General features: G+C 48.0%; 1 protein-coding gene across 8 annotated transcripts in view; it reads left to right on the forward strand.

The window, feature by feature from the left end:
* FGFR2 (fibroblast growth factor receptor 2) overlaps positions 1-25,900 on the forward strand; it is a 102,505-nt gene that overhangs the window by 64,466 nt on the left and 12,139 nt on the right. For 4 of the 8 annotated variants that reach the window (XM_079900075.1, XM_079900073.1, XM_079900077.1 and 1 more), the window contains 7 exons: positions 1,763-1,953; positions 3,297-3,444; positions 6,890-7,086; positions 15,999-16,150; positions 18,935-19,056; positions 20,395-20,505; positions 22,433-22,623. In XM_079900075.1, the coding sequence (XP_079756201.1) occupies positions 1,763-1,953; positions 3,297-3,444; positions 6,890-7,086; positions 15,999-16,150; positions 18,935-19,056; positions 20,395-20,505; positions 22,433-22,623 (1,112 nt within the window). Of the gene's footprint in view, positions 1-1,762; positions 1,954-3,296; positions 3,445-4,682; positions 4,828-6,889; positions 7,087-15,998; positions 16,151-18,934; positions 19,057-20,394; positions 20,506-22,432; positions 22,624-25,900 lie in introns of all 8 variants that reach the window. The other 4 variants (XM_079900071.1, XM_079900074.1, XM_079900078.1 and 1 more) reach the window with 2 other exon arrangements.

Genomic DNA, 25,900 nt, shown 5'->3' on the forward strand with positions numbered 1-25,900 from the left:
CTTTGACATTTTCTGCCCACAAAAACTAGGAGACTCGACTTCTGGGCTCTTTGCTTAGCCTGTGCGGGTGATACTGTGAAAAATGAATGACTTCTTTGGGGATCTGAAATCTTTATCTTTTTAATGTAAAAATATAAGTGTCTGTGAAGTGATGGGAGATTCTGGAATGAAATGTGCTCAGAGTAATTGCCAGCACTTTTTCTTTTTTCGATTTCCCTCCCTCCCCTCCCCCTCCCTCCCCTCCCCTCCCCCTCCCTCCCCTCCCCCTCCCTCCCCCTCCCCTCCCCCTCCCTCCCTCCCTCCCTCCCCCCTCCCCCTCCCCCTCCCCCTCCCTCCCTCCCTCCCTTCCTTCCTTTTTTTTTTTTTTTTAAAGTTTTTACAACCAGCAACAGGCTTATTGCAGTAAAATCAATTTGCGCATGGTCTGGCTCTTGTCCAACACATTCCACTAAATGACATTTTAATCTGAAAGCCCAGATATAGAAAGGCTTAGGTAGCCATCGTGCCGATTGGCTGTTTCCCGCCCAGTGCGCGGGAATACTTAGGCGTAGCATAGAGACATCCTTGCTGTGTTGGGCCTCTTGGCCTGTCCTCATTTTCCTTGGTGGTGTTTTAGGCTGGAGGGTGAAGGCAATGGTACCCACAGTGCGGAGAGGGAAGTGGGCGGTGGCCTGTGCGTACAGGTAGGTGGGGATGGGGTGATATTTGTGAATGGACGGATGATTGGGTGTGTGGCTCTTGACCGAGCTGCTGTGCAGGAAGGTTCCAGTCCAGTTGTGATTCTGGTGCCTCTGTGGACAGGATCACACACAGGCTGGTCTGTTAGTTGATTCTTGCGGAGCCTGGTGTGTGTTTGCTCCTGTGCCTTGGTGTGGGTGCCTCTCCAGGGTTTCTGCAGAGACCGCCTCTGAACCGGAGAGTTTCCCTAGAGACTGAGGCAGATGAGGGAGGGTGGGAAGTCATTGCTGGCTTCTTCTCTATGGGGCCTCCTTTAAGACAGCCTGAGACATGGCCAGGGTTTGGGAACCGGTGTCGCTTTTTGTTCTTTCAGTGCCACGTCTGAATAAGCTGAGGAATGTCTGTCTGTGCATCTAGCATGGGACGCACAGTGACACGTAACTACTTATGGAGGAGGTGAATGGGGGCATGGGACAAAGAATGACCGAATGGAGTGAATGCCACAGCAAAGAAACGAAACCATTTGTTCATAGCTTTGGGCCTTAGCTTTTAGTTTATTTTCTTTTTGAAACAATGGATGGGAGTCTTCTCAGAGCATCTTAGAAATGCACGGGGAGACACTGCCTATAGGCACCATTTTGGAATTCAGGGCGACCTTAAAGTTAGTCTTGTCGCTTCCCTGGGATTTGGTAAGCTGACGACCAAGGTGAGCTTCTGATGGTGTCCCCAGTGGGATGAGAGAAGAGGCGCTCTTTCCCCGCCATTTGTCTTTTAGATTGTCAGAATAAAATCTCATCCCTTGTTCGTCAGGTGGCCACGGACGTCCAGTGACTCATGATGTAGTAAGTTCTTCTCTCGGTTTTCTAAATAAGTACTCCTTTCACAAGGGTCGCGCTCCAGCCGTCTCCTTTGAAGTCGTTTTTGTTCTGTGTCGGGCTGTGGTGTTATTTCAAAGGAGTCAGCCAGCAGGCTCGAGGCCTTTTTGGCTTGAGTTCACGGTCGGCCTTCTGGACAACACAACTTATTTGTTCGTCTCTCCCCCCCGTCCTGGCCCTGCTCCCCCTTCCACCCCTCTCTCCCCCAGAGCGATCGCCACACCGGCCCATCCTCCAGGCCGGACTACCAGCAAACGCCTCCGCCGTGGTCGGAGGCGACGTGGAGTTTGTCTGCAAAGTGTACAGCGACGCCCAGCCCCACATCCAGTGGATCAAACACGTGGAGAAGAATGGCAGTAAATACGGGCCCGACGGGCTGCCCTACCTCAAGGTTCTGAAGGTGAGCACGTTCTGAATCCAAAGACGCCCACGGCCGGGGTCTCCCTGATGGGTTTGGCCACAGGTTCTTTGGCTTCCCGTTGGATTTGAGAGAAGACGACTCTCTTACGTGTTCAGCACAGGGTGTGTTTAAGAATTAGCAGATCCTTAGGCTTGCTGATAACGCCTCAGAAGGGAGCCAGGGGGTAGCGGGAGGACTGCCAAAGCTGGAGTCAGAATAGTTGAGCTCTTTATCGGCCCTGAGGTCTTAGATGGGACATTTAGGCTTAGCTGCACATCTATAGAAGTGGTAATATCTCCCCTACAGGGCGTTACGCGGAGTTAATGGGATGAAGTAGCTGGAAAGAGCTTTGTAAACTCGAGGCGTTGTACCAACGTTTATTGTTACACTGATGTTGTCTTCTCTTAATATCCCTTAATACTACGTTAGGATCACATTTTAGTAGCCACCTTTTAGAAACAATTTAGATTTTCCTTTTAAGAGAGACCCCTTAACCTTTGAAATTCATTCACACGTGGTTTAGTGATAAGCTTGAGAAGGTATTCCTGCACTCATGTAATGCTGAACAAGGAAACTTTCTTTCCCCTTGTAGTCCTTATTTGGTTCCTTGCAAGACCTTGTTTTAATAGCACCAGCCTCTTTATTTCGTAGATCTGTCTTGCTCTTCAGGATGGTGATAGCAAGCAGCAGTTAAGTCTGTACAGATGCTCTGAGTGCACTGCCTGCCACGTCTCCCACGTTGAGCTGCATATAGAGAATGTCCTTTAAAAGAACAGTCCCCCAGGGCTTCCCTGGTGGCGCAGTGGTTGAGAGTCCACCTGCCGATGCAGGGGACACGGGTCCGTGCCCCGGTCCGGGAAGATCCCACATGCCGCGGAGCAGCTGGGCCCGTGAGCCATGGCCTCTGAGCCTGCGCATCCGGAGCCTGTGCTCCGCAACAGGAGAGGCCACGGCAGTGAGAGCCCCGTGTACCCCCCCCCCAAAAAAAAAGAACAGTCTTCTAGTAGGACCATAGGAAGCTCAACTCAGAACATTAAACCAGTGAAGTGTTCTCTCCAGCTGAGAACACCAAGAATCCAAAAAGCTGGAAAGAGATGACCAGCCTGGGGAGCTGTGGACCCGTTCTGCAAGGGGATTGATCACACCCTTCCTCCCCTCTCCACTGGGTCACTTCTGCTGTCCACTAGTTGACTTGTTTTCTTCCTTCTAAACCCACAGCCCCTTGATGTTGCTGTTTAGATGAGATGGAGGTTGTTTTTCTGTGGTGTGTTGGTGGTGGGCCCCTAGGTAGTGTGAAGTCCTTCCTGGTTGGCCATTATATTGTTCTCCTATGTCTGTTCCAGCACTCGGGGATAAATAGTTCCAATGCAGAAGTGCTGGCTCTGTTCAATGTGACTGAGGCGGATGCTGGGGAGTATATTTGTAAGGTCTCCAATTATATAGGGCAGGCCAACCAGTCTGCCTGGCTCACTGTCCTGCCAAAACAGCAAGGTAACAACGTTTTTTTTTTGGTTTTGTTTTTGTTTTTGTTTTAAAGAAGGCTGGATATAGAAGCTGAAAAGACTTGGTGCTTTGGGAGACTGCAGGCAGCTTATAGGATAACTCTGTGGTCTTGGTATATTCATCATAATCTTTCTTTGGTGATGCAGCTGGTATGATACCAGCAGCCATGGAAAAATGCCCACAATATTCAAAGTGCTTGCTCTAACTTCTTCTAAAGATTACCTTCCACCCCCACCCAGTTTTTAAGTTGTCCCTTCTGGTTTATCTCGTTCAGGCTGCACGTCTCCCATCATTACTGCACACCAGCACCATTGTAAGCGCACACCGGCATGCCTACTGAATCTGTGGCATTTGCATAGTAGCAGAATTCATACCTCCTCTGCCCCGCAGTTGGAAAGAAATACTGGCATGATATAACCGGTTCAACAGAGCATCATTTTCTTGATTGTGTAACTGATGCTTAAGGAATGCTGTCCTTGACTTTGTTTTCCCAGTTCAAGGATATTCCATCTGAATGAGTAGATGCGCTGCTGGCCACTGTTGAAGACAGCAGGTTGCCTTTCTCGATTTGTCATGACTCACGTTCAAATGTTTGTATTAAGAAAAGAAAAAACAGAGTCCGGTTTCTTCGCTACCAAGATCGTGCCTTCTTCCATTTTCTTTCAATGCAATGTATGTCAGGATGGTTACGCAGGAGTAAACGTAAGCAGAGCCTGCTGACCAGCACAAACTCCCTTCACCCTGGTGGTTCCCACAGGCCTGAAAGGAGGTGCCAGGTGTCCACTTGGGCTTATCTGTGGTGTGCGGTCTTACGACACGACAGTTGAGGCAGAACCATCCTTTTTTCGAGGTGGGAGTCTGCAGCCAACAGGACCAGAACCCAACTTGGACTTTTGGGGGCCATACTTTTGGACAATCACCCCTATATCCAAAGCAAAGCAAAGGCCAAGAGAATGGATCTCTGTGGGTTGATTTTTCCATGCCTCTGATTGCATGCATGTATGTCTAGGTGGTGAAGCCAGTGTGGTGACGGGCCTGTGGAGGTGAGCTGCTCCGTGTCGCTCAGTCTCTCTTGGTTGTGGGCTTTGTGGATGGGCTGCAAATCGGAATCTTCCGGTGGCCGGTACCCTCCGGAGCCCCCGGCGCGACGCCTCATGGTTCCATGGCCCCCTCCACAATCATTCCTGTGTCGTCTAGCCTTTTCTCTTGCTTTCCTTGTTTTCTAGGCCGCCGGTGTTAATACCACGGACAAAGAAATTGAGGTTCTCTATATTCGGAATGTAACTTTTGAGGATGCTGGGGAATATACGTGCTTGGCGGGTAATTCTATTGGGATATCCTTTCACTCTGCATGGTTGACAGTTCTGCCAGGTATATACTGCTCTTTCTCTCCATGGTTTTTTCCCTCTTCTGGGTTGATTGCTATAAAATTAACACAGCTTCTGTTCTCAGAAATGGCCCCTTTTCCCCTTTGCATAAAGAGTTTTTTAAATGTTTAAAAATTATCCCCCAGGGATAGGAAAGTTGCCTTGGAAATTCACTCACAATGAGATCCCACCCTCACATTTATGATCAAGTGAAATTTCACCCTTCAAACCCGAAGGGATCTTATATTTTTAGTGAGTCAGTGGGTCAATGTATAGATTTACCCATCCCCCTTTCTTTTAAGGAAGAAGTTGAAATTACTTTGTAAAATCCAAAGTAATTTTTTCTCGTGTCAAATTCCATTTTGCTAAAATCCCATAAGTACTTTTATTACTTTTGTTCTGCTTTCTATTTTTAACAAGATGTAAATAGATGGGTGTGTGTTGAGGTGGCCGGGGAGAAGCACCCCCGTGCGTAGGGCGTACAGAAGCAGTGTGTTACCTACCTTGGGGATCGGTGGCTTGCTGCATGGTGGAATGCAACGGACTCTCAGTTTGCTTTTACTGCAAAGCATGCTCTTGCCATCTTGGGTTTGATGTTATTTCTACCCTACAGAGAAATCAACATCGCTGAAGCCCTGTTGCCTAAACATTGCTGCTGTCTGAATCTTTAACCGATATCTCTATCCTAGTCAAGCTTTCTTGATAATTACTGTCTCCTTAATGCATCTGTCTCTTCGTCATTTCCTTTGTGAAACTGCATAGACTATGGTTTGCTAGCTCATAATGTGCTACTCCAGTTATTAATTCCTTATTTTTAAAGTGCGGTGCCTACCTGCATGCTTATTTTATATCCAGTAAAAATAAATGGAGCATTTCGTTTTGTGCTGTGCTGCTAAGAGTTTTGACTATCTTGCAAATAGTTTTCTGTTTCAAATGTATAAGCTTTAAATAATGCCATTGCATTCGTGTTTCCTTTTGTTGTGAATCTGCTCTGTGAACATTTGCTCTGAGACAATGAGATGCCTCTTGTATTGAGCTTGCTTTTACTCGCAGTACTGCATTCTGCAAGTGCCTGATCGGCACTTCGTAACCCATTTGCCTGACAGCACAAGCACATTAACTAAGAATGCAGTTTGAGAAAAACACTACTTGGAAATACACTGCTTGTCGATTGACCGTTAAGCACTAAGGAGGAAGCAGACATTATTGGAACTTGGTATAAGAATGTGCTAACTTAAGTCATGATATGTAACCTCACATGCGACATTATCTCTATTTTCCCTTGAAGGGAAAAGTTGCAGTGACATCAGTATAACAAGATACACAAAAATTTAAATGGTTATTGATGAAGGAATGTTACAAGCTTTTTATCGTATGGACGTAATGATTCTATATTATAAGCAATTCAGTCTTTATATTAAATGCATTTGTTTGTTTAGTTGAATAACCTACTGGACTATATAAAGAAATTTGAACCTTTTCCAGTCCGGCCTACTAGATGAATATTTATCTCATGTCCTATGGAACTGTGTTCATCTGGGTCAATGACTTTGTCGCATCTTCCTTTGGAAGAGCTTTACCCAAATAAGACTGAGGCCACCCCTTTAGAAATAAAAGTGGGCATCGTTCCTATTTAAGAATCTTTAAATGGTTTGCCTCAGAGACCATCAAGGAAGACGACTGTCCTTTTGTTGAGGTTGTGGTTGGCTGCTTTACTCTGCCCAAATGCCTAACAGAACGTGACCTCGTAACCTGCCCCTTGTAACTTGGTGGCAGCCAAGCCACCACAATCGCAAGATTGCAGAGGCCCGTTGAGGATAGAGATAGCGACCACCTGGGCCCCGGTGGTCAAGTGAGGAGCCCTAGGCTATTCACCTTCGTTTGGAAGAGGTGCACGGCTGGCCCGGAGCCCATGCCCTCCCGCAGCACTGAGTTATCGGGAAGCCCATCTTGCCTTGGGAACGGTCGTCGCCTTTTGATTCCTGTAGTTCTGCCAGGATGCATCCGTCCAGTGTCCTAACTCTGTGGCCTGCTTATCTGTTCCTCTCGTGTGATCTGCAATCTAGCTCCAGTAAGAGAAAAGGAGATCACAGCTTCCCCAGAGTATCTGGAGATAGCCATTTACTGCATAGGGGTCTTCTTGATCGCCTGTATGGTGGTGGGGGTCATCGTGTGCCGGATGAAGAACACGACCAAGAAGCCGGACTTCAGCAGCCAGCCGGCTGTGCACAAGCTGACCAAGCGCATCCCTCTGAGGAGACAGGTAACAGAAAGTAGATAAAGAGTTTGAAGAACCTTACCCCTCCCCCACGCCCAGCCAGCTCTCGGGTCTCCTCCTCTGCCTCGTGCCATCTTCTACTTCCGGGAGTGTCCCTGTGCCAGTGGTTCCCGTGGGCCTCCCAGTGGCCATCTGATGAGTGTCTGGAGCTTGGAGGGTCAAGTCCTGGTGCATCAGTGGGGTCCACCGAGTCTAGTTCTAAGGGCAGGAAAGCCCAATGGTGCAAGACTCCGAGCTCCTCCGCATGACTGGAAATAACCCAGGAGGCAGTGCCCTGGTGCATTCGGTGGGACTCGAGTGCAGTGGTCTCTTCAGAGCGTAGGCCCCTTTTGTTCCTGTGATCTAACGCTGCTTTTAGAGACAGGCTCATGCCACTAGTTGGAAAGCAAGGGACTCTAGTTCTCTTAGACTTATGTTTTCTTAAGTCAAGTTCAGAAATCTGTCCCTGGAGGTGACTGAACTGCTGCCCCACGAGGAGGTGACTGAACTGCTGCCCCATGAGCTCTGTCTTAACTGAACTTTGGCGCCACCTCTTTGATTCTTAAAATAGAATCGTATGCCTGTAGTGTATTGTTTGCACTAACGTTGTGACTGTGGATTCGGTGGCAGAATGATTTTTTTTTTTTTTTTTTTTGCGGTACGCGGGCCTCTCACCGCTGTGGCCTCTCCCGTTGCGGAGCACAGGCTCCGGACGCGCAGGCTCAGCGGCCATGGCTCACGGGCCCAGCCGCTCCGCGGCATGTGGGATCTTCCCGGACCGGGGCACGAACCTGCGTCCCCTGCATCGGCAGGCGGACCCTCAACCACTGCGTCACCAGGGAAGCCCCCAGAATGATTTTTATAATGAATAGGGAACAGACTGTTGTTAGCCCCGCACTTGGTCTTTGGTGGTTACTTTTTCCTTGTGTGTTCCTCCTGATTGGTTTACTCTTGCTTTGGGCAGACAGGGCAAGGTGCAGCCTACACCTCTGCTTTCAGCCGAAACCCTGCAGAGCTGACAGAGCAGGCAGTGCTCTGATTCTCTCTCATGCTCACGAAGATGGAAAGGGGAAACGGGTGTGAAGGCAGTGTTTCCAGAAGTACTTGGAACTTGGTTCCGATAAAGTCATGTGTTTTGAAACAGCAAAGAGGATGGCTACCTCATGGGCCCTCACTCAGCGTGTACTTCAGTTGAATTTACAGGGCGCTTGTTAAAACTGTAGACTCCTTGGTCTCAGCCCCCGAGATTCTGGTTGAGTAGGTCTTGGATAGGACCAGGAACCTGCATTTCAAGCAAGTCCTCCAGTGATTCTGAAATGCACTCTGAGCGACTCTGGGTTAATCCCAGCCCTGTCCCTCCCGGGACTTCAGGGGGCGATGACATCTTCTGGACGAGGCCCTGGCGAGGCCCTGGCGAGGGTCAGGGGCCATTCGGTCAGCAGCGGCTTTAGCACAGATCCGGCTGTTCTCAGCCCACCTCCGAACTCCAGGCTGAACGGGTCCTTGCTGACGTCTTTGAAGCCACGTTTCAAGCAGGTCTTTCTAAATGGAGGCTGAGGGTAGCATCTGGAGTATGTGTCACGTGCAGGCAAGTGCTCAAATGGGGTTAAGAGTTGGGGGGGAGAAGGGTGCCCATCGGTCCCCCTGCCTCCAAGAATGCTGTTGTTATTAAAGGTACCACTGTCATTCTTGGGGCCAGGGCAGCGATGATGAGACCACTTGCCTGATTCTGGGAGAGTCCAGTCCTAAGGTGACTCTTACAAGCTGGTACCCTTGGTGACCTTCAGGTGATGTGGCCACCCATCCCCAACCCTTGCTCCTTACCAGTTACCTCTGGGCCATCCTTACAGCCACCATCCTGAGAGCCTGGCTCCAGGGAGCTGAAAGAGGGAGTGGTGTTCCCACCTCTATTATTATTTTTTTTCCTAATAGGGAAAAATGCTGCCTTCTAGAGGAAACCTGTAATTTGGTGTAGCTAGACCATTGTCCTGTAATTATTTCATCATCTTTTTTTCTGCAGCTGTTTACAATGCGCTTCTCTTTATTTAATATAAACGAGGCAGATGCCTTTAGAATCCCCTCGACTCAACTCTGTTCATTGTGTTTTTATTTCTCTCTGGCTGACTGGCCTTTCTTCATTGTCATCTCCACCTAAGTTGGCCATTTCTCCTCTGCCCCCCTGTGTAACTAAAGGGAACATCCGAACTCTTCCTCGTTTTTTATCCCTCCCTCCTTCCTTCCTTCCTTCATAATTTTCTGAGTGCTTAGTCTAACCCAGGTTCCATATAAGACGTGGCCCGTCGCCTGCGCCAGTGGCTCCAAGGTCATTTGGGGGCCTTCATTTGAGATGCAATTGCCTTGTGTTTCAGTAAGGTCGAGTACTGTAAGAGAAGCAGAGCAAAGTGGGCAAACACGGTTCCCTGGAAAATTAAATCTCTGGGAGTTTATTTGTGGAAATGTTGACACATCTCAGCTGCTCATGTGGGAGGCACTGATTCTTCCCAAAGAGCGATTCGTCCATAATAAGCACAGCCCCTTTGGTGGAGGAGACGCTTAGCAGGTAGCTGGATAAAAGGGGGTTATTGGACTGTAGCTGGAATGAAGAGCCCCGGAAAGGCCGGCAGATATGTTGATGACGGAGAGCATACCACAGGGATGCCACGCATGCCTTTACCTGGCGACAGGTGAGCCTGTAATCAGATGTCTTAGGGGCTGGGTTTTTCCTAGGCATTTGCTAGGCGCCTGTCATGCTGCATGTGCCCGGCCCTCTTTATTACACGGTAGCATTCTGCGTCTTTGTGGTGAGTCCGAATTTCATCTTCTTGGCCCTGACCCTCGCCCCTCCCGCGAGGTGCAGAAACCGCATCTCACTCAATCAATCATTGCTCCCTTTTTAGAACAAGAGAAGGTTAAAAAAAGTTTTTTATCCTACTGTGAATTTTTTTTTTCATTGACATTTACTAATCTGTACTGGACTTACCAGTGTAAGACAGACATTTGAGTTTATTTGTTTCTGAGACAAAAATACTTTTTCTCCAGTACCTAGGAAGAAATTCCTTGTGATCATTTCCCAGTAACCATGAATTTTTTTGAGACTCTTCATGCGTTTTGATGTTTGGGGAAAGAGAAACAACTTTTAGGTGGGGGGGAGGCGGGTAGCACGGGGCATCTCCTGGTTCCCCTTGACGGGGGTCCTCCCACATTCTGAGCTGGGGCTCAGGCAAGGGGACCAGCAAGAGCCAGTCCAGAGAGGGGCGTCTGCGTGAGCCTGTCGGCCCTTGTACACGTTTCCAGGGCTGCTGGTGGACGGCGTGGCCATTGTGAAGCCTTCCTTGCACATCCGTGAATTACAGGGAGGGCTACCCTTCCCGCGTTTTGCACAAATTGGTTGGGTGGGGGCAGGGAAGGGTGTGAAGGGAATTGAGGACGTCTGTTCAGGAGGCGAGCAGCCTCGCTGCGTTTGTTGCATTGGTTTTTCAGGGAGCACGTCAGCCTCTTTCTCTGGAGCCAGGCACTTCCATAGGGCATGATGGAGATTCATAAACAGATAAACGCAGCTCCTGGGTGGGGACATACACGTGGGTATAGCTCATGCTGTCTCACCACCACCAGCATCTCAGAAGGGGCTGCAGGTTTGTTTGTTTGTTCTTTTTTCAGACTTCAGTTTCACCCTCTTGGCTGCCAATACAGATAGGTTGAAAGCCAGAGAAAAGTCAGGGGCTGCCAAGGTCATGCTTTGTAACAATGTCTTTGAGGCAGATGGCACGTTCCCAGGGGCTCCATGAACAGGGCAAAGATGGCGTGTGTGATTCAGGAGCCAGTTCTTGGGGCTGGGTATGAATGGCTATGAAACATACCGAACTCCGTGAAGGGCAGTCCCACTTCTAGAAGCTCATTTACGACCTAGCAGCTAAACAGCGTGATCTCGGAACATTCTCTGTATTTTGGTCAATCAAGTGGTCTAATGAAACCTCGCCAGTTCCAGAAAGCATGTGGGTAATTAGATGGTCATGGATGGTTTAACTGGAATTTGCCCTTTTGTGTGGGCGCCTGGCCCTCCCAGCCCCCATTTGGCCATTCTCTCCTCTCTGCTTCCAGAAGACACAACAGTTTGGCTAAGCTCGGGCCTGGGTGCGATCTTCTAGGAAGACCAGCCAGTTGGGGTTTGATAGGTTTACTCTGGAGAGTCCTGGGGGGAGGTCTGGGGAGACGGAGACTTGCTAAGGGAGAAAAGTGCGTGCCAGATTGACTACCCTGCCTCTTTACCTAAAATTTGTTACGGAAGGAAAAGAAATCCCGTCCCCGCACCCCTTGGACCTTTATTTCAGCTTGGGCTGGTGAAGGCATTTTACCTGCCGTCGGGGAGTGATGGGCAGGGCTTATAGCAAACCTGTGTCGACTCCAGGACCTTGTGCTTTGGTCTGGGAATGCGGACCCGTGGACTGAGAGTCAGAGGGTTTCTCTGGCCGGTTGGGGTCCGTTTGTGAGTCCTCAGAATAAGCAGGCGCACGGATATTCATACCTCCTCCCTGTGGCATCTGTGCCTCTGTCTGCTCTGTTCTCTGTGGGCCCCCCTCTCACTGTTGAATTGAATCTAGTATTAAAAGATAACATAGTTTCTCGGTGGCCCTTTAAAAAGAAAAGAAAAAAGCCCGGCTTCCTTGCTTCATCTCCTTTATGTACCGTGGAAATAGACAAAAAGCACATTTAGTTAAAGGCTTGATTTATGGCACGAGGAATTTATGGTAAAGAGATTCTGGAAAGTGAGGAAGCTGAATGGAGACTGAAAAAACATGCTAAAAACGTGGCTGCCAGGGTTTGGGAGTGGGGAAAAAAGAGCTTGTTTTAGACTGTTCATGTTTATTGTTGTACATAACTAAATGATCTCTATCGATGGACTATTTTAAAATTAGATAAAAAGGAAACCCAGAATTGAAGAAGCATATCTGACAGGGAGGATTATGATTTTGTGCCAAAGAAAAATAGCGATCATCTAACATTGCTGCAGAAGCAGGATTCAGAGGTGGACAGTGGATTTCCTTAAGGAGTGTGGTCCAAAGGAGAGAAGCTCCAGAAACACGGTGTTCCACGGAGGAATTGCCTGCAAGGGGTCGGGCCAGCCCTGCAGACACGTTAGCACGCGGAGGGAAACGGAGTGAAGAGAAAGCCAGTCCTATTTTACAGTCCCAGAGGGGATTTTAAAAGCATAGTAAAAATGCACGGGGGTAAAATGAAGATATACGTCCACAGACAGAGTGATTGAATTCTGTCGTTTCTTACACTTGGGGCATTTTCTTCCCTTTTTTCTCTTTGTGTGTTTTACAAAAGTATTTTCCAGATCTGTACATGGAATCTAAACCTCTGCACTTAATGTGAGCAAAATTTCCATAACTTTAATCATAGTGACAGCAACTAAGTTTGGAAAGGTTTTCCATGTTCAAAGCTCTCACCTTAAAACCTTGTTGGAGACAATCTGTTTGTGGGGGAAGATGTATATGGGTGTGAACTTTCGTCACGGTCTGTGGGCCAAGATTCCTTTGGGGTCACAGGTTAGCCGCGGAGCAGTTAACTTCTGACTGGTTGTTTCGTTTTTCTTTCTGAAGCGGCCTCTAAGCCCTGTTTGTCATGAGGACTTTCTTGCTCTCTAGCTTTCCTCTTGCCCTGGGACCGTGCCCTGACTCCTGGGTCCTTAATTTCTGGGGTTTGCTTTTTTGCTCACTGGAGCCCCGGCGCATCCTGGCTGTGAGCAGAGGATCTAGTCTTTCACACCATTAAGGCAAGTCCTGCCCTTAACGCCGCCGGTGGGGTTTCTCTCTCCCCCGTTGCACACCATGTCACAGGAGCTCACACACAGAACAGCCTTGGGCTCCAAGTCCTCGGGCTTCCCCCGGGGAGGGGCCCTCTGAGCTCCCTTGGATCTGAGCAGCAAATGACTCTAAAAAGATGCTAAGAGAAACCCTTGTGGGGTTGGTAGCGAAAGTTGACTGAGCTCCCAGCAAGCACCAGGCCCGGCACCAAACACTTTATGGGTGTGACGTCATTTTACCATCACGGTCATTCTGTGATGTGGGAACTGTTCCGGTCTCCCTTTAGCAGGTGAGGAAACCGGAGCCGAGGAACGTCAAGTGACTTGCCGAAGCTCTCACAGTAACTGTTGGAACAGGGATCCCACAGCCCGCGGTGGTCAGGGTGCCGCCACCGGCTCACGGCCCCACATTATAAACAGTTTGCAGGCGAAGGGCACCAGCTAGGGGTGGCTGCTTGGCTAGGGGAGGTCACTGGGTACCCACACGGGGGGACGCAGAGACGCCCCCGCACCCAGCCTCTAGCCCAGGGAAGGGGCGACAGCAGTGATCTCGTCATTTTAACTCATTTTAGAAGTCAGTGTATTTTAAGCATTTGCCCTGTTTTCCGCCCCCGCCCAGTGCCATGCCTCAGTCCAGATTCTCTTTATTCTTAAAAATATTTTTGTCATTAAAGAAAAGTGCTTTGTTTTCGTAGAACGTAAAAGAGATACATATGCATGGGAATGAAATTCAGATGGTTTAGGAAGTTCTGAAATAAGACATAGTCTACCCCGTCCCTCGGCGTCCTATAATCTCTCTCCCCAAAGGTGACCACGGCTAAGGCTCTTATATGTCCTTCCTGAGGCTTGTTTTCAGTGCCCGTGTCCTCACACCTTGCCATGGGAAGGCTACTCCTCTGCATTGTGTCCTGAAGCCTCAACCGTGTGTGATGTGCGGGGACGTGGCAGGGAAGGCCAGACGGGCCTCTTCACCCAGAGCTGCACCCCCCATCACCGCCCCAGGGGTTTCTCCCTCACCACGATCCCAGCACACCATGCATAGCAGTTCTGGCCACCCTGCGGTCCAGCAAGGAGGGCTACGCTGCTGGCCTTGGAGGGGGTGTTCGTCTGTGAAATCTGCCAGCCCTCGTCTGGTTGGGGCTTGTAACTGTCTCATTGCCAGGCTGACTTTGACTGCTGTTCCGAATCTTCTTGGCTGTCATCTTCAAGCCCGGTTCCCACTGCAATGAGTGGTGATTTTTGCTTCTTCACGTGGGAGACCTTTTTGTCTCTGAGAACACCAGTCTCCTTTTGCATCCATAGCTCAAAACCGATGCAGGGCGTTAGGATTTGGGGAATTATTTTTCGCCCAACTTATTCCTTGAATCTTTCTGAACCCTTCTCTGCAGTTGGAGCTCAAGACATATATATGTGGTCAGTGAAGGCTGTCGAGGTCTTGAGGACGTTCCTGGTGGGCCCTGCAGCTGAGGTCAGCGCATTGCGGAGGTTGTTTCCACGGGCTTTTCGTCTTTTTCTTTTTGCTTCTGCTGTTTTGCCTCTGTGGCCCAGACACTTGGGTGTGAAGCCTCAGCCTCTTAGAACCATATCTATTCATGAGGCCCCTCTCAGCTCCAAAATTAATGATTGTTCAGTTCCTTAAAAAAAAAAATTATTTACTGTGCTCACGGTGAATAAACATTGATCATACTGTCTGCATAATAAAATTTAGGAATAACAACCTTTGACAAAAGACTGCTCAAAAGGCTCAGAAATGTTTTCATGGACATTTAAAAAGATAATAGAAATTCTGTGTTAAAAATTGCCTACTTCTTGATATTAATACGAAAACCAACTTCCTGTTCCTAAAATGATTCCCTCCAAATCCATTCTTCGACATCTTCTCAGGTCTCCTACCTGCTTTTTAAGGGCAGTCTGGGTTTAAAAAGGAGAGAATCAACATTTTTTAAGTAGGACGTTCCCAGGAAAGTACAGTCTTCTGGTTCCCTGTGGGAATGGTCCAGGCTCCACCTTGAAAGTTCATCCCCATTAAATATGTTCATCTTTACTTGGTCCTTGCCACCTCGATTTAAAAAGTGTTTGTAAGCAGAGCTGGGAAGATGGGTTGATGTGGGCAGTCATGCAGGGGACAGAACCACGTTTGAGGGGTCACGTCAAACCCCCGATTCCAGCTCTCTCGGGCCAGAGTGTTGTTCACGGTTTGGAATAAGGTGATGGTCAGGCAGCCCGCGATGGTGTTTTCCTTTACAGAAACCAGCACGGGGAAGATGATATAGTTAAGAAATAACCATTTTATCAAATGCAGACTATAATGGATTAGAGTAAATGAGAAAACTCGGTGAAACCCTGCAGGCTTCCCTGGGGGAGAGGAGCTTTCCCACGAGATTGTGAATAAAGAGGTACTTTTCTTTCCCTTGACTCTTCCACTAGTTTCTGAAACTGAAGTTGACAAGAGGCAGTTGATTTTCTTCAAATGGCCTGGGCATCAACCAGTTCCCAGAAGGACTAGGGAGAAGCAGATAGTGGTCCCCAGTGCCTGGGTCTCTGGTTACCTTGAGTCAAGGCACGTGGAGCTACTGGAATGCTTTTCACATTCAAATCCTAGAGCTAGTTCCTTGAGGTATTCTGCTTACGTTTCAAAAGATAGAGCTGATTGAAGAGCCGATTTTCCAGAAGTTTTTGTGGAATCTCACAAGCACAGCACTGATTCACCATCCCTGCTGGTCTACGGGCAGGAGATTGATAATCCGGGGCTCCAGTACAGGCACAGGGAAGAAGGCAAGAATGAAGCCCATGGGGTCTGCCTGTATGTCCTCAAGTGATTATCTTGAGGAATTGGGACAGAAGGAAGACATTTTTTACCAGGCACTCTCTAAAACTGTTGTTTGGAAACCTGGCCTTAGGCCCGTGTAATTTGGATGCAATCTAGCACATACTGCATGGATGGAAAGACAGAGGAGTTGGAATCCAGGGTTTTGGTCCTCAATTCACGACTTTGGCCAACCCTCACCTTCCCACCTTTCTAAGAGCTGACTGGCTGGCAGGGCTCTGGCCGGCTTCCAGCCTTCGCAGGTAGAGCCAGGATTACATCTGTGTCTTTGTATTTTGTATCCAGGTTTCTGCTGAGTCCAGCTCCTCCATGAACTCCAATACCCCACTGGTGAGGATTACAACTCGCCTCTCCTCGACAGCAGACACCCCCATGCTGGCGGGGGTCTCCGAGTACGAGCTGCCAGAAGATCCAAAATGGGAGTTTCCAAGAGATAAGTGAGTACTTCTGTGGGGCGCATCGCTGGTGGGGGCTGAAGTATAAAATGGGGATATTGGGCTGACACAAAGAACTAATTCTCTCTCTCTGTCTTTTTTAATAGTTCTTTTAAAACAGAGCTACTAAGCCATGGCTGATCCCCAAACAAAATGGTACCTTGGTAGCGTTTTTTTTTTAGCTTTCTAGTTAATTCAAACCCAGTCAAATGGAATCAAAGTGGGATTATCCCATTTATAAAACAGAGTTGACATTCTAACTTCTGGTTCCTAGAACGTGTCTGTCCTACAGTTCATTTCCTTAGAGAAATTAGGTCTAGCATATAAATTGCCTTAAGAATCTTCACCCAGTGTTGCTGTTTTTAATAGTTATTAATATAATATTGGGCTAGAAATCTTCAAATACGGTACCTGACATCGAATTTCTTGTGGTCCCTAGTATTTTCCTTATCGGATGATATGGGTGTGTTCCAGTCAGATGTTCAGTCAAAGTGTGGCCACCTGGGCTCTGCTGAAGGCATTGTTGGGAGCTGTGTGTCTCTTCAAGTTCAGGGACTGAACTGGCTTCAAGTTCAGGGACTTTGGATTCTATTGGGCTGGATTGGAATCCCGGCTCTGCCAGCCAGTGGCTGGGCAACCTTGTGTGAGTTCCCTGATTCTCTTTGAACTTCATTTCTATGAAATGAAGGTCATGGTACAGACCTCCAAGGACTGAGCACAGTTCTTGGCTCATGTGAATTTCCCTTCCTTCCATTTCCCTTCATAACCTGAGAGATCTGAACTGCAAATCTCAGCAAGATGGCAGAACTGGGCATCGAGTCAGTGGACAGATCTTGGAGTACCAGCCCTCCATCTTCTAGCTAGGGACCAGCCCCCAGACTCGCCTTCTGAAATGAATACGATGGTCATTGAAGGGCTGTCAGCTCATTTCCAGGGTCTCTCTTGTAGTAATCAGAGTCCAAACAGCTTGAGAATAATGGAAGGTAGAAATCGCTGACTATACATCTGCATCAAATCAGCTGGAATAAGCTTTTGACTTGCTCATGTACAGCAACCCTATTGGTCTTGACATTTGCACTATCTCCGTGAGATTATGTCAGAGAAGTGTCTAATTACTGGAGAAGGAACTCATACACAAATTTGGAAATACAAAGATAAGCTCTTCCAGGGTCTGGATATCATGTGCTCCCTTTGGAAGGAGAGAGAGCTTCCATGGCACTTGTAATTTCGATTCACACAGCTCCAACCAGCTTTGTTTTCTAATGGCTCGTTACTTTAAATAATAAACAGCTCATTTATTAATGTGCAGCATACATTAGAACCAAATTATTGTACCAATATCATTCTGTTAGAGTGTTAATGGAAATGATTTCCAGTTTGTGTACTGTTCATTCATTCAGTACTTGTTTACTGAACACTTACCAGTGAGGTACCAGAAAAAACAAAGAATGATTTCTTTACGTGTAGAATGTGGAAAGGGGGTGTTTCTCGTGAGCCCCCTCAGCTCCCTGGTTTGATCAAACAAGTAGGTGGGTTAATGTGCACATTCCTATGGATATAGGACTGAGTTTGGGAGCTGTGATCATACTTTAAGAAACTGCAGTGCTCAGGTTCAATCAGTGGTTTTTGCCACCTGTGACACCACTGGCAACAGCGGGAGTCTGTCTGTTAGCTCCCACCCGGGGTACCCGGAGTGTGGAAAATTTGAGTGCAAAGCATTTCAAAATAGTGTTTAGCACAACCGTAGGTGGAGCAGATTTCCAATGAATGAAGGCCATTTAGAAGCAGTTTATTAGATCAGAGGCAGACGTTATACAAAGAAGGGATTGTTATGCTTGTAGCAGCAGGGCAATAGGACATAAATTAGTCATTTTTCCAATGCAAATGTTTATTTTCTGCCAAGATATTAAATTTAATTTTAGCTCAGGATAGAAAGGGAATGACCTCAGCATAGCACACACTGCCCTCGGTCTTTGCTGTGACTTTTGCAAACCATTGCGTACTTACCAAAAATACTGCTTACTAGTGGCAGCTTGGTACTTTGCTGTGTTATGCTTAGATGAAAAAACCACATTCATAAGTGTTCCAAAGTCTCTTCCATTCAGTTGGTTTCTGGAACGCCCAAGGAGTCTATATGGCTATTACTATGATGTATGTAGAGCTTCTGAGCTTAGAAATTAAGTTTGTTGTGATCACTTTGGATTTCTTCATTATTAATTTTGGGTAGTCATAAGGATTTCTAAACTATTATGTCAAAAAAAAATTGCCCCAATTTCTAGCATTTCCTTTTTCCTTTAATGAAAAAATAGAGATTCCTTGAAATGCGTTTAAGATTCATATCTTGTAACTTGGCCCAGAATGTGACCGTAAAATCCATTGGTATTCGAATAATAGCGATTTTTAAAGACATCACAGAGACAAAAAATAACAGCTTTAATGGTTTTCTTTGAGATATTCTAAATGATGAAAATTCGATCGGCTCAAGATCAAAAGCTCCTCGTTCTTAGCACTTAGGAAGGCTGACCACCTCACTTGCAACGATACCATCCATAAAGAAAATAAATCGAGAATACAAATGTGAAATTCAATAGTTGTTCCAGCAGTAATTGACATTCTCCAAAACGTCACTAAGAAAATACTCAAGCGCATGTGTACCCCAAGTCTCATTAGTTCCATATGATAAATGCTCCATGCTTTTGTAAGCCGCTGAAAGATTTTTATATTGAGTTCAGGAATTTCCCTCGCTACACCAGATGCTGTTTGCTAATCCTCTCTTTACACATTTAGGCTGACGCTGGGCAAACCCCTGGGAGAAGGTTGCTTTGGGCAAGTGGTCATGGCTGAAGCAGTGGGAATTGACAAAGAGAAGCCCAAGGAAGCAGTCACTGTGGCCGTGAAGATGTTGAAAGGTGAGTGGGGCGGAGGTGGGGAGGGTGGGGGAAGGGAGGGGTGAGGGCGCCTTATCAAGAATGTTCCTTTTGTGGCATGTGAACTCTATCATGGCAGGGGGTTAGAGAGCACATAGTTGACCTAGGGGTTGAGAAGTTTTCAGTATAAATCAGCATCTTGGACAGACTATTTATCTTGAGCTATGTGCACTTATAAAAAAGAAAAGCCAGTTGTATTGGAAACTGGCAGCCTAATTCCCTTTATATTTGTACGTGCTTAGAAAGTATCGATTCACGTAGAATTGATTAATTTAGATGAGTATTGGTATGTCGGATTCAGGACGCAAACCTTAATTTACAAATGAAGGAAAATAGGCCGTTTTAGAGGGAGGAAGGAGGCTCAGGGAGAGGAGGACACACTTACTCCTTTGCAGGAGGAACAAAGCAGGAATGACGTTGTCTGTGGGAGTCGCTTGGGAAGCTGAAAGGGGACTCACCGGATTGGTGCTGGTCTAGAGCTTTCTGGGACGTGTGAGCCGTTACCCAGGGATGTAAACGTCGAGTGGCGTTCGTGGGAGCCTGAATGTCTCTGCATTAACCTTCCAACCCTGCTTCATGCCTGCGTCCAAGGAGCTTAAAGAACTTTTAACCATTAACTTCATCCTCCCACAGTGTTCTTTCATGAGAGGAGTTATAGGGAATGGTTGCATTATAATTCCCATTGTAGGCATCTCAGAAAGGACACCCCAAGCTGAGTTTTTCCCACGTGTCCCGGAGGAGAGAGGTCTGTTCTCAGGACATGGGGGGCCTCACGCATTGTGGACGCCCCGGGGGCTAGGCTTTTTCTTTCTTTCATGGGTTTTTGCTGAATCCAGCTGTGAATGCTCTGTGGGCTGCGAGGGCTCAGCTTAGCAGCACGTGGTGCAGAGAAAGTCTGAAGTGATGTGAAATGCTCCCAAACTCCTCTCCCTCTTCCTTCCCGGAAGTCCTCACAGTTGCTTTCAGGCCCCATGAATTTTGATGTGATTTTCTCAGGTACCTTAGGTCTGCCAGAGGATGGAATTATTTCACGATAGAGAAAAATGCCCCCTCGTTTGTGAGGTTTGCTGGAAAAGATTTGGCCTTGGCATCCAAGGCCTATATATTTGTTCTGACTTTTGACCCTGTTGACCCCGAATTAGCTATTCGACACGGAGCAGGGCAGTGCTGGGCCCTTTCCGCTTCACCAGTAAGATGATTTGGAAAGTTTTTCTGGTTCTAAAATTGACTGTCATGCTGTTTCAACCAAATTTTCATCAGCTAACGGTAGCAACCGACGGGTTAGAGGAAACTGATCTGTAATTTACCTAATGTTCCTAGATGATGCCACAGAGAAGGACCTTTCTGATCTGGTGTCAGAGATGGAGATGATGAAGATGATTGGGAAACACAAAAATATCATAAATCTCCTCGGAGCCTGCACTCAGGATGGTGAGTAGGAGGAGAAAGAGCTTTTATCCACATAAGCCAGGGTTCAATGTCAGCATCGTTTTAAAAATGGATGGACTCTTAGATCCTGCTCCTAGGGCCTCTCAAGTGCATGTTTAAAGTTTTCCTTAAAAACCCCCTCAGGGGGAATTCCCTGGTGGTCCAGTGGTTAAGACTCTGAACTCTCACTGCCTAGGGCCTGGGTTCAATCCCTGGTCAGGGAACTAAGATCCCACAAGCTGGGACTTCCCTGCTGGCACAGTGGTTAAGAATCCACCTGCCAATGCAGGGGACACGGGTTCCAGCCCTGGTCCGGGAAGATCCCACATGCCGCGCGGAGCAACTAAGCCCGTGTGCCACAACTACTGAGCCTGCGCTCTAGAGCCCATGAGTCACAACTACTGAGCCCACGTGCCACAACTACTGAAACCCTCGTGCCTAGAGCCCGTGCTCCGCAACAACAGAAGCTACCGCGAGGAGAAGCCCGCACACCGCAACGAAGAGCAGCCCCTGCTCACCACAACTAGATAAAGCCCGCGCACAGCAACGAAGACACAACACAGCCAAAAATAAATAAATGAAAGTAAATAAGTAAAAAAATTAGTAAAATCCCACAAGCCATGTGGTGTGGCCAAAAAAACCCAAAAAAACAAAACCCGTCAGGAAGTGTTCCTGGCCACGAACACAAAGAAGACGTTATGACTGTGCCTGGGTTCTGGGGGCGGGAAGGTGGGCATTGGGCGACTCTGGATGGGAAGGCCTATAGCGTCCTCCTGTTTTTAGGGTATAACCTGGAGGGTTTTTGGAAAAGGCAGCCTCCTTATGTTTTCGTTTTGTAAGTGCTAAGAGAGATTTCTCCAAATAAGATCCTGCATTTTGGTTGACAAGTTCTTCCCTTAAAGTGGGGATTGAGGAACCCATGTCTTGTTATGGGTACCAGGTGGCTGAGCTCCCACGAGTGGCCTGAAAGAGGGGAGACGGATAGGAAGGGGCACATTATCTTCCTCGGGGGAGCGAGACCCCTGACTTCTCTCGCGGATGATCTGTGGCACTTTGCGAATCAGTTTGATGATAATTAATAAACTTGAAAATGCCTGTCTTTGCCTCAGCAATTTCCCTTTGAGGTCTATACCAGGAGTCAGGAGACTTTTTCTGTAAAGGGTGATGATAAATATTTTCGAATTTGTGACAACTACCCACCTCTGCTGCCGCAGTGAGAAAACTGCCACAGACAATACAGAAGTGAATGGGCCACGCTGTGTGCCGGTAACATTTACACGCAGAAACAGGCTCGTCTATACCATGGGGAAATTATTGCATATATACAGAGACGTGCACAGCAGTGCTCACTGCACACTGTTTGCAATGGCCCAAACCCGGAAACAACCCCTAGGGGGATGGAGAAATAAATGTGGTGTATTTATATGATAGAATCTATGTAACTGTTAAAAGGAATGATCTAGGTCTATTTTTATCAGCCTGACTGGCTTCCAGAAAGATAATATGTGGGGGGAAAAATGGTGCAAAGCTATGTCTTTATTACTCATTGATGTGATTAAAAATAATACGTTGTTTATTGATACATAGCTATCTGTAAAATAGTTAAAATGCACTACAAGGACCAAATTTATGGTAGCTGTTGCTTTCCAAGAGGGCGCACGTGAGAGGCTGGGCGAAAAAGGGAAAGGGCACTCACTGTAGTATCGCTGTTTTATTTCTTAAAGACTGTTGAGTCTATCTCGACCAAGCGTCGGTTGTCATTTGGGGGAGATTAGAATGCAGGTGTTCTGTGTGTGCTTTCTGTATGTTTAAATTTTTAAAAAACAATGATAAGGCACTGGGTTGTAATAAGTAAAACTCCTTTGCTGAGCTGCCCCAGGGCAGATCCGGGCTTCCCTGCCTCTCCAACTTGTGTTCTCGTCGTCCACAGGGCCGCTCTATGTCATAGTCGAATACGCCTCAAAGGGCAACCTCCGGGAATACCTCCGAGCCCGGAGGCCGCCCGGGATGGAGTACTCCTATGACATCACCCGCGTTCCCGAGGAGCAGATGACCTTCAAGGACTTGGTGTCATGCACCTACCAGCTGGCCCGGGGCATGGAGTACTTGGCTTCCCAGAAAGTGAGTCCTTCCCATTCTCCTTGGTTGGGTGGATTCCAGTGAAAAATGTCTTTGAAGAAAACAGACCATTGGGATGTGCTCATTTGCTGAATCAAGCCCTCGCCTGTCTTGTACGACCTGGAGACTGTGTCTTGCGTTATCCACATTGGGGTTTAATGAACTCTTTAAAAGCCAAAGCCTCGTAAACCAGTAGTGACACCACAGAGATGAGCAGAAGGGATGTCTCTTTTCGCAGGCACGGCTGGCTGTGGTCTGCCGGGGAGTCGGCTCTCCGGGTGGACGGCAGTTGGGTTGGGGGGGCGCTGCCTTTAATTCTGAGGATTTTTTGGCTTTATTTGTTTCGTGGTTATTGAGTCTTTGGACGTGGACTTCGGGTGTTGTCTTCATGGTTTTGAGTTTGAAATGACGTTAAATAGTCTAAGAACAAAGATCAAGTGAAGGGGTATTTCGGTAACATCGAGTGCTGGGTATCCGCTGGATTTATTTTGTCTCGTTGGCGGGGTGACCCTCTGCGGTTAGAAGCTGGCCAGGTCCCCTGAGGTGAATCGCCTGTATTCCGATCATGCCACACGCAGTGGACTTGAAACATCTGAGTTATTGTGAAAGCAGTTAGACAGGTGCCCAGATATCCCGTGGGGTATTTTGGACGGCCCAAGACACCCTTCCCTGGCCCACGCCTGGGGGGAAGTACAGACCTACCTTCTGGGGCAGAGGTGGGTCAGCTCCTAACCGCGCTGAAGCTTAATGCAGCATCAGGGATTCCTCTGGTCCCCAAAGAAGTAAGAGCCTCTGGTGGGCGTGGACCATCTGTCCCCTTGTGGCCCGGGCTGGGTCCTGGCCATGCCAGTCACATGAGTGAGCGAGGCAGCCCCTGTCACATCACACCGAGTAGGGATTTGGGGACCGCTGGCTGCACCTCAGCCCCTGCTGTCTGTAGCCATGTGGGAACACGGCCAGAGCCACCACATGTTCTGTTTTTTGTTTTTTTATTTTCAAGAGAGTCCAGAGTTGAAGATTTTTCAGAGCTTTTTTTTTTCCTGTAAGATGTCCCAAAGTATAGATTTTAGGAAACCGAAACAGGGTTGTGCGACTGTGTACACGTGCGTGTGCACAGCGGACTTTGCCAGCTGACAAGTCTTTGGCAGGAAAAAACAATCAGATCTAGAATGTGGGACATTTGACAAGACATTGCTTCAAAATGTCAGTGTCCCAAAAGACAAAAAATGCTGGGGCGACGGTTCCAGATTAAAGGAGGCTTAAGAGACGTGACAACTGAATGTCCGTGTGTGATCCCGGAAGGGATCGTGTTCTGGATGGGAGGTGGGGCTGCCGCTTTTATAAAGGACATTTATGAACAATTGAAATGTGAAATTGATAGGATAGTAGATAATGTGACTGTTTCAATGTTAAATTTGGGGGTGGTGATAGAGGTCTTGTGTAAGGTGGGAGGTATGTGCTAATGAGGTCTGCAGCTCACTTTTAAGTGGTTCAGCCATAAAACATGTGTGTGTGTGTGTGTGTGTGTGTGCGCGTGTGTGTGTGTGTACAGGGAGGCTGGGTATAGAGAGAAAGAGGGAGCAAGGAGGCGTAACAAGTGAATCTGGCAAACCCGGATAGCTGTTCTCTTTCGCCTTTTCTGTAGCTTGGAACTATTGCTAAATAAAACCCTGCGGAGGCAGCCTGTCCGCAGGCTGCCTGTCCTGAGCCCCTGGTCCTGGTCGCCCTCTGTCCTCCTGGTGTGGGAGAGGGAGGAAGGATTTTTTGGACTCAGCAGGGCACTGCTACTAATCCAAAGTGGTGGGAGACTGGCCTGGTCATTTTATTAATCCTTCAATGAATATTCCTGAGCGTTCCTGATTTGGGTGCCTGGTATCCCGGGTCAGGTGACCAGGATGGACACAGTCCTTGGCCTCTTAGAGCAGGAACTATGGGGGGCAGCAGGTGAAATCAACAATAAATGTGGGCATAAAATAAGTATGTGAAAGGCTGAGAACCGTGCTGTGGAGGAAACCGACGGTGTGAGGTCAGGAACAGGGGGGACTTGGGAGGTTGCAGGGGGAGGTGAAGGGCAAGCCCTCCCGCAGAGGGATGGGCTGTGTGGAGCCTCTAGGGCGTCTGACTCTGCCCTGTGCTCTGGGCTCTGGGGAAGCCACCGAGGGGGAGTGATTTTGATCAGGTTTGAGCTGTAAAGCGGCTCCTGGGACCATGGTTTGGGCTGAGGTTTATTGGCCCCGATAGACACGAGGGAAGTAGGTTGCTTTGGGATATATTTTGCTATCAGGACAGCTAAGGGATTGAGTAGCTGTAGGAGGGAGAAGAGGAGGGATCAAGGCTGACTCCTGGATTTCCAGCTTGGGAAACTGGATGGTGGTGCAGCTTCATCGGGATGAGGAAGATGGGGGCATGGGGCGGTGGCAGGAATAGGTTCTGGTGGGAAATCCAAGGTACGTTTTGAACATGTCTGAGGGTCACTCAAGGGCAGGTGTCGACCGGGAAGCTGCGGGCTGAGGCTCAGCTCTGAAGGCTGGGCTAGACGCCGGAGCCAGTGAAGGAAGGGTAGTTTCAAGCCATGGGAATGGATGGGTTCTCCTTGGGTGGGGAGGTTGGGGAGAGACAGAGAAGAGGGGGAACAGAAGCCTGGAGTCAAACCCTGAGAAAACTCTCAAATCTAGAGATGGGCTGAAAGCACAGGAAAAGACGGAGGAGACGTGGTCAGAGAGGGTCAGAGAGGGAGGAGGGAACCCAGAATGTGGTTCACAGAGGCCCCGGGAGGAGTCTCAGGAAGGTGGAATAGGAGAAAGGAGCTGATGGAGTCTGGCTTGTGGAGCAGTGGTGGGTCCCCCCCATACCGCCGAGGACGAGATCCTTCCTGCCTTGAAGCTGCTTGGTGTGGTGGAGAGAGAACCAAGAATCAGGTGAACTTGGCAAAATGGGGAAAAGGATACATTTTAGAATGACAAACTGAAAATGCCCTTATTAATAGTATTGTAATAATAATAATTATCATTATTACTAATCACTACCACTTTGTGAGAGCTTAATGTCTGCCAGGCATGGAGCAAGCATTTTACATACAGTATCGTCCATAACCCCAGAACAACACAGAAACAGGTGTGTTTAAATCCCCATCTTATGGATAAGGATGCAGGGGAGTGTTTGGAAGTGCCAGGAAAGCTTTGAGCCCAGGTATGAGGGAGTCACTGTCCTAATTTCTGAGTTGGGGACTCGTCAGCCTGGAGAGTAAAGTGGCTGGTCCCAGACCTGGCCTTTTTGTTCT

The sequence above is a fragment of the Stenella coeruleoalba genome (assembly GCF_951394435.1).
Source record: "Stenella coeruleoalba genome assembly, chromosome: 16".
Lineage (NCBI taxonomy): Eukaryota > Metazoa > Chordata > Mammalia > Artiodactyla > Delphinidae > Stenella > Stenella coeruleoalba.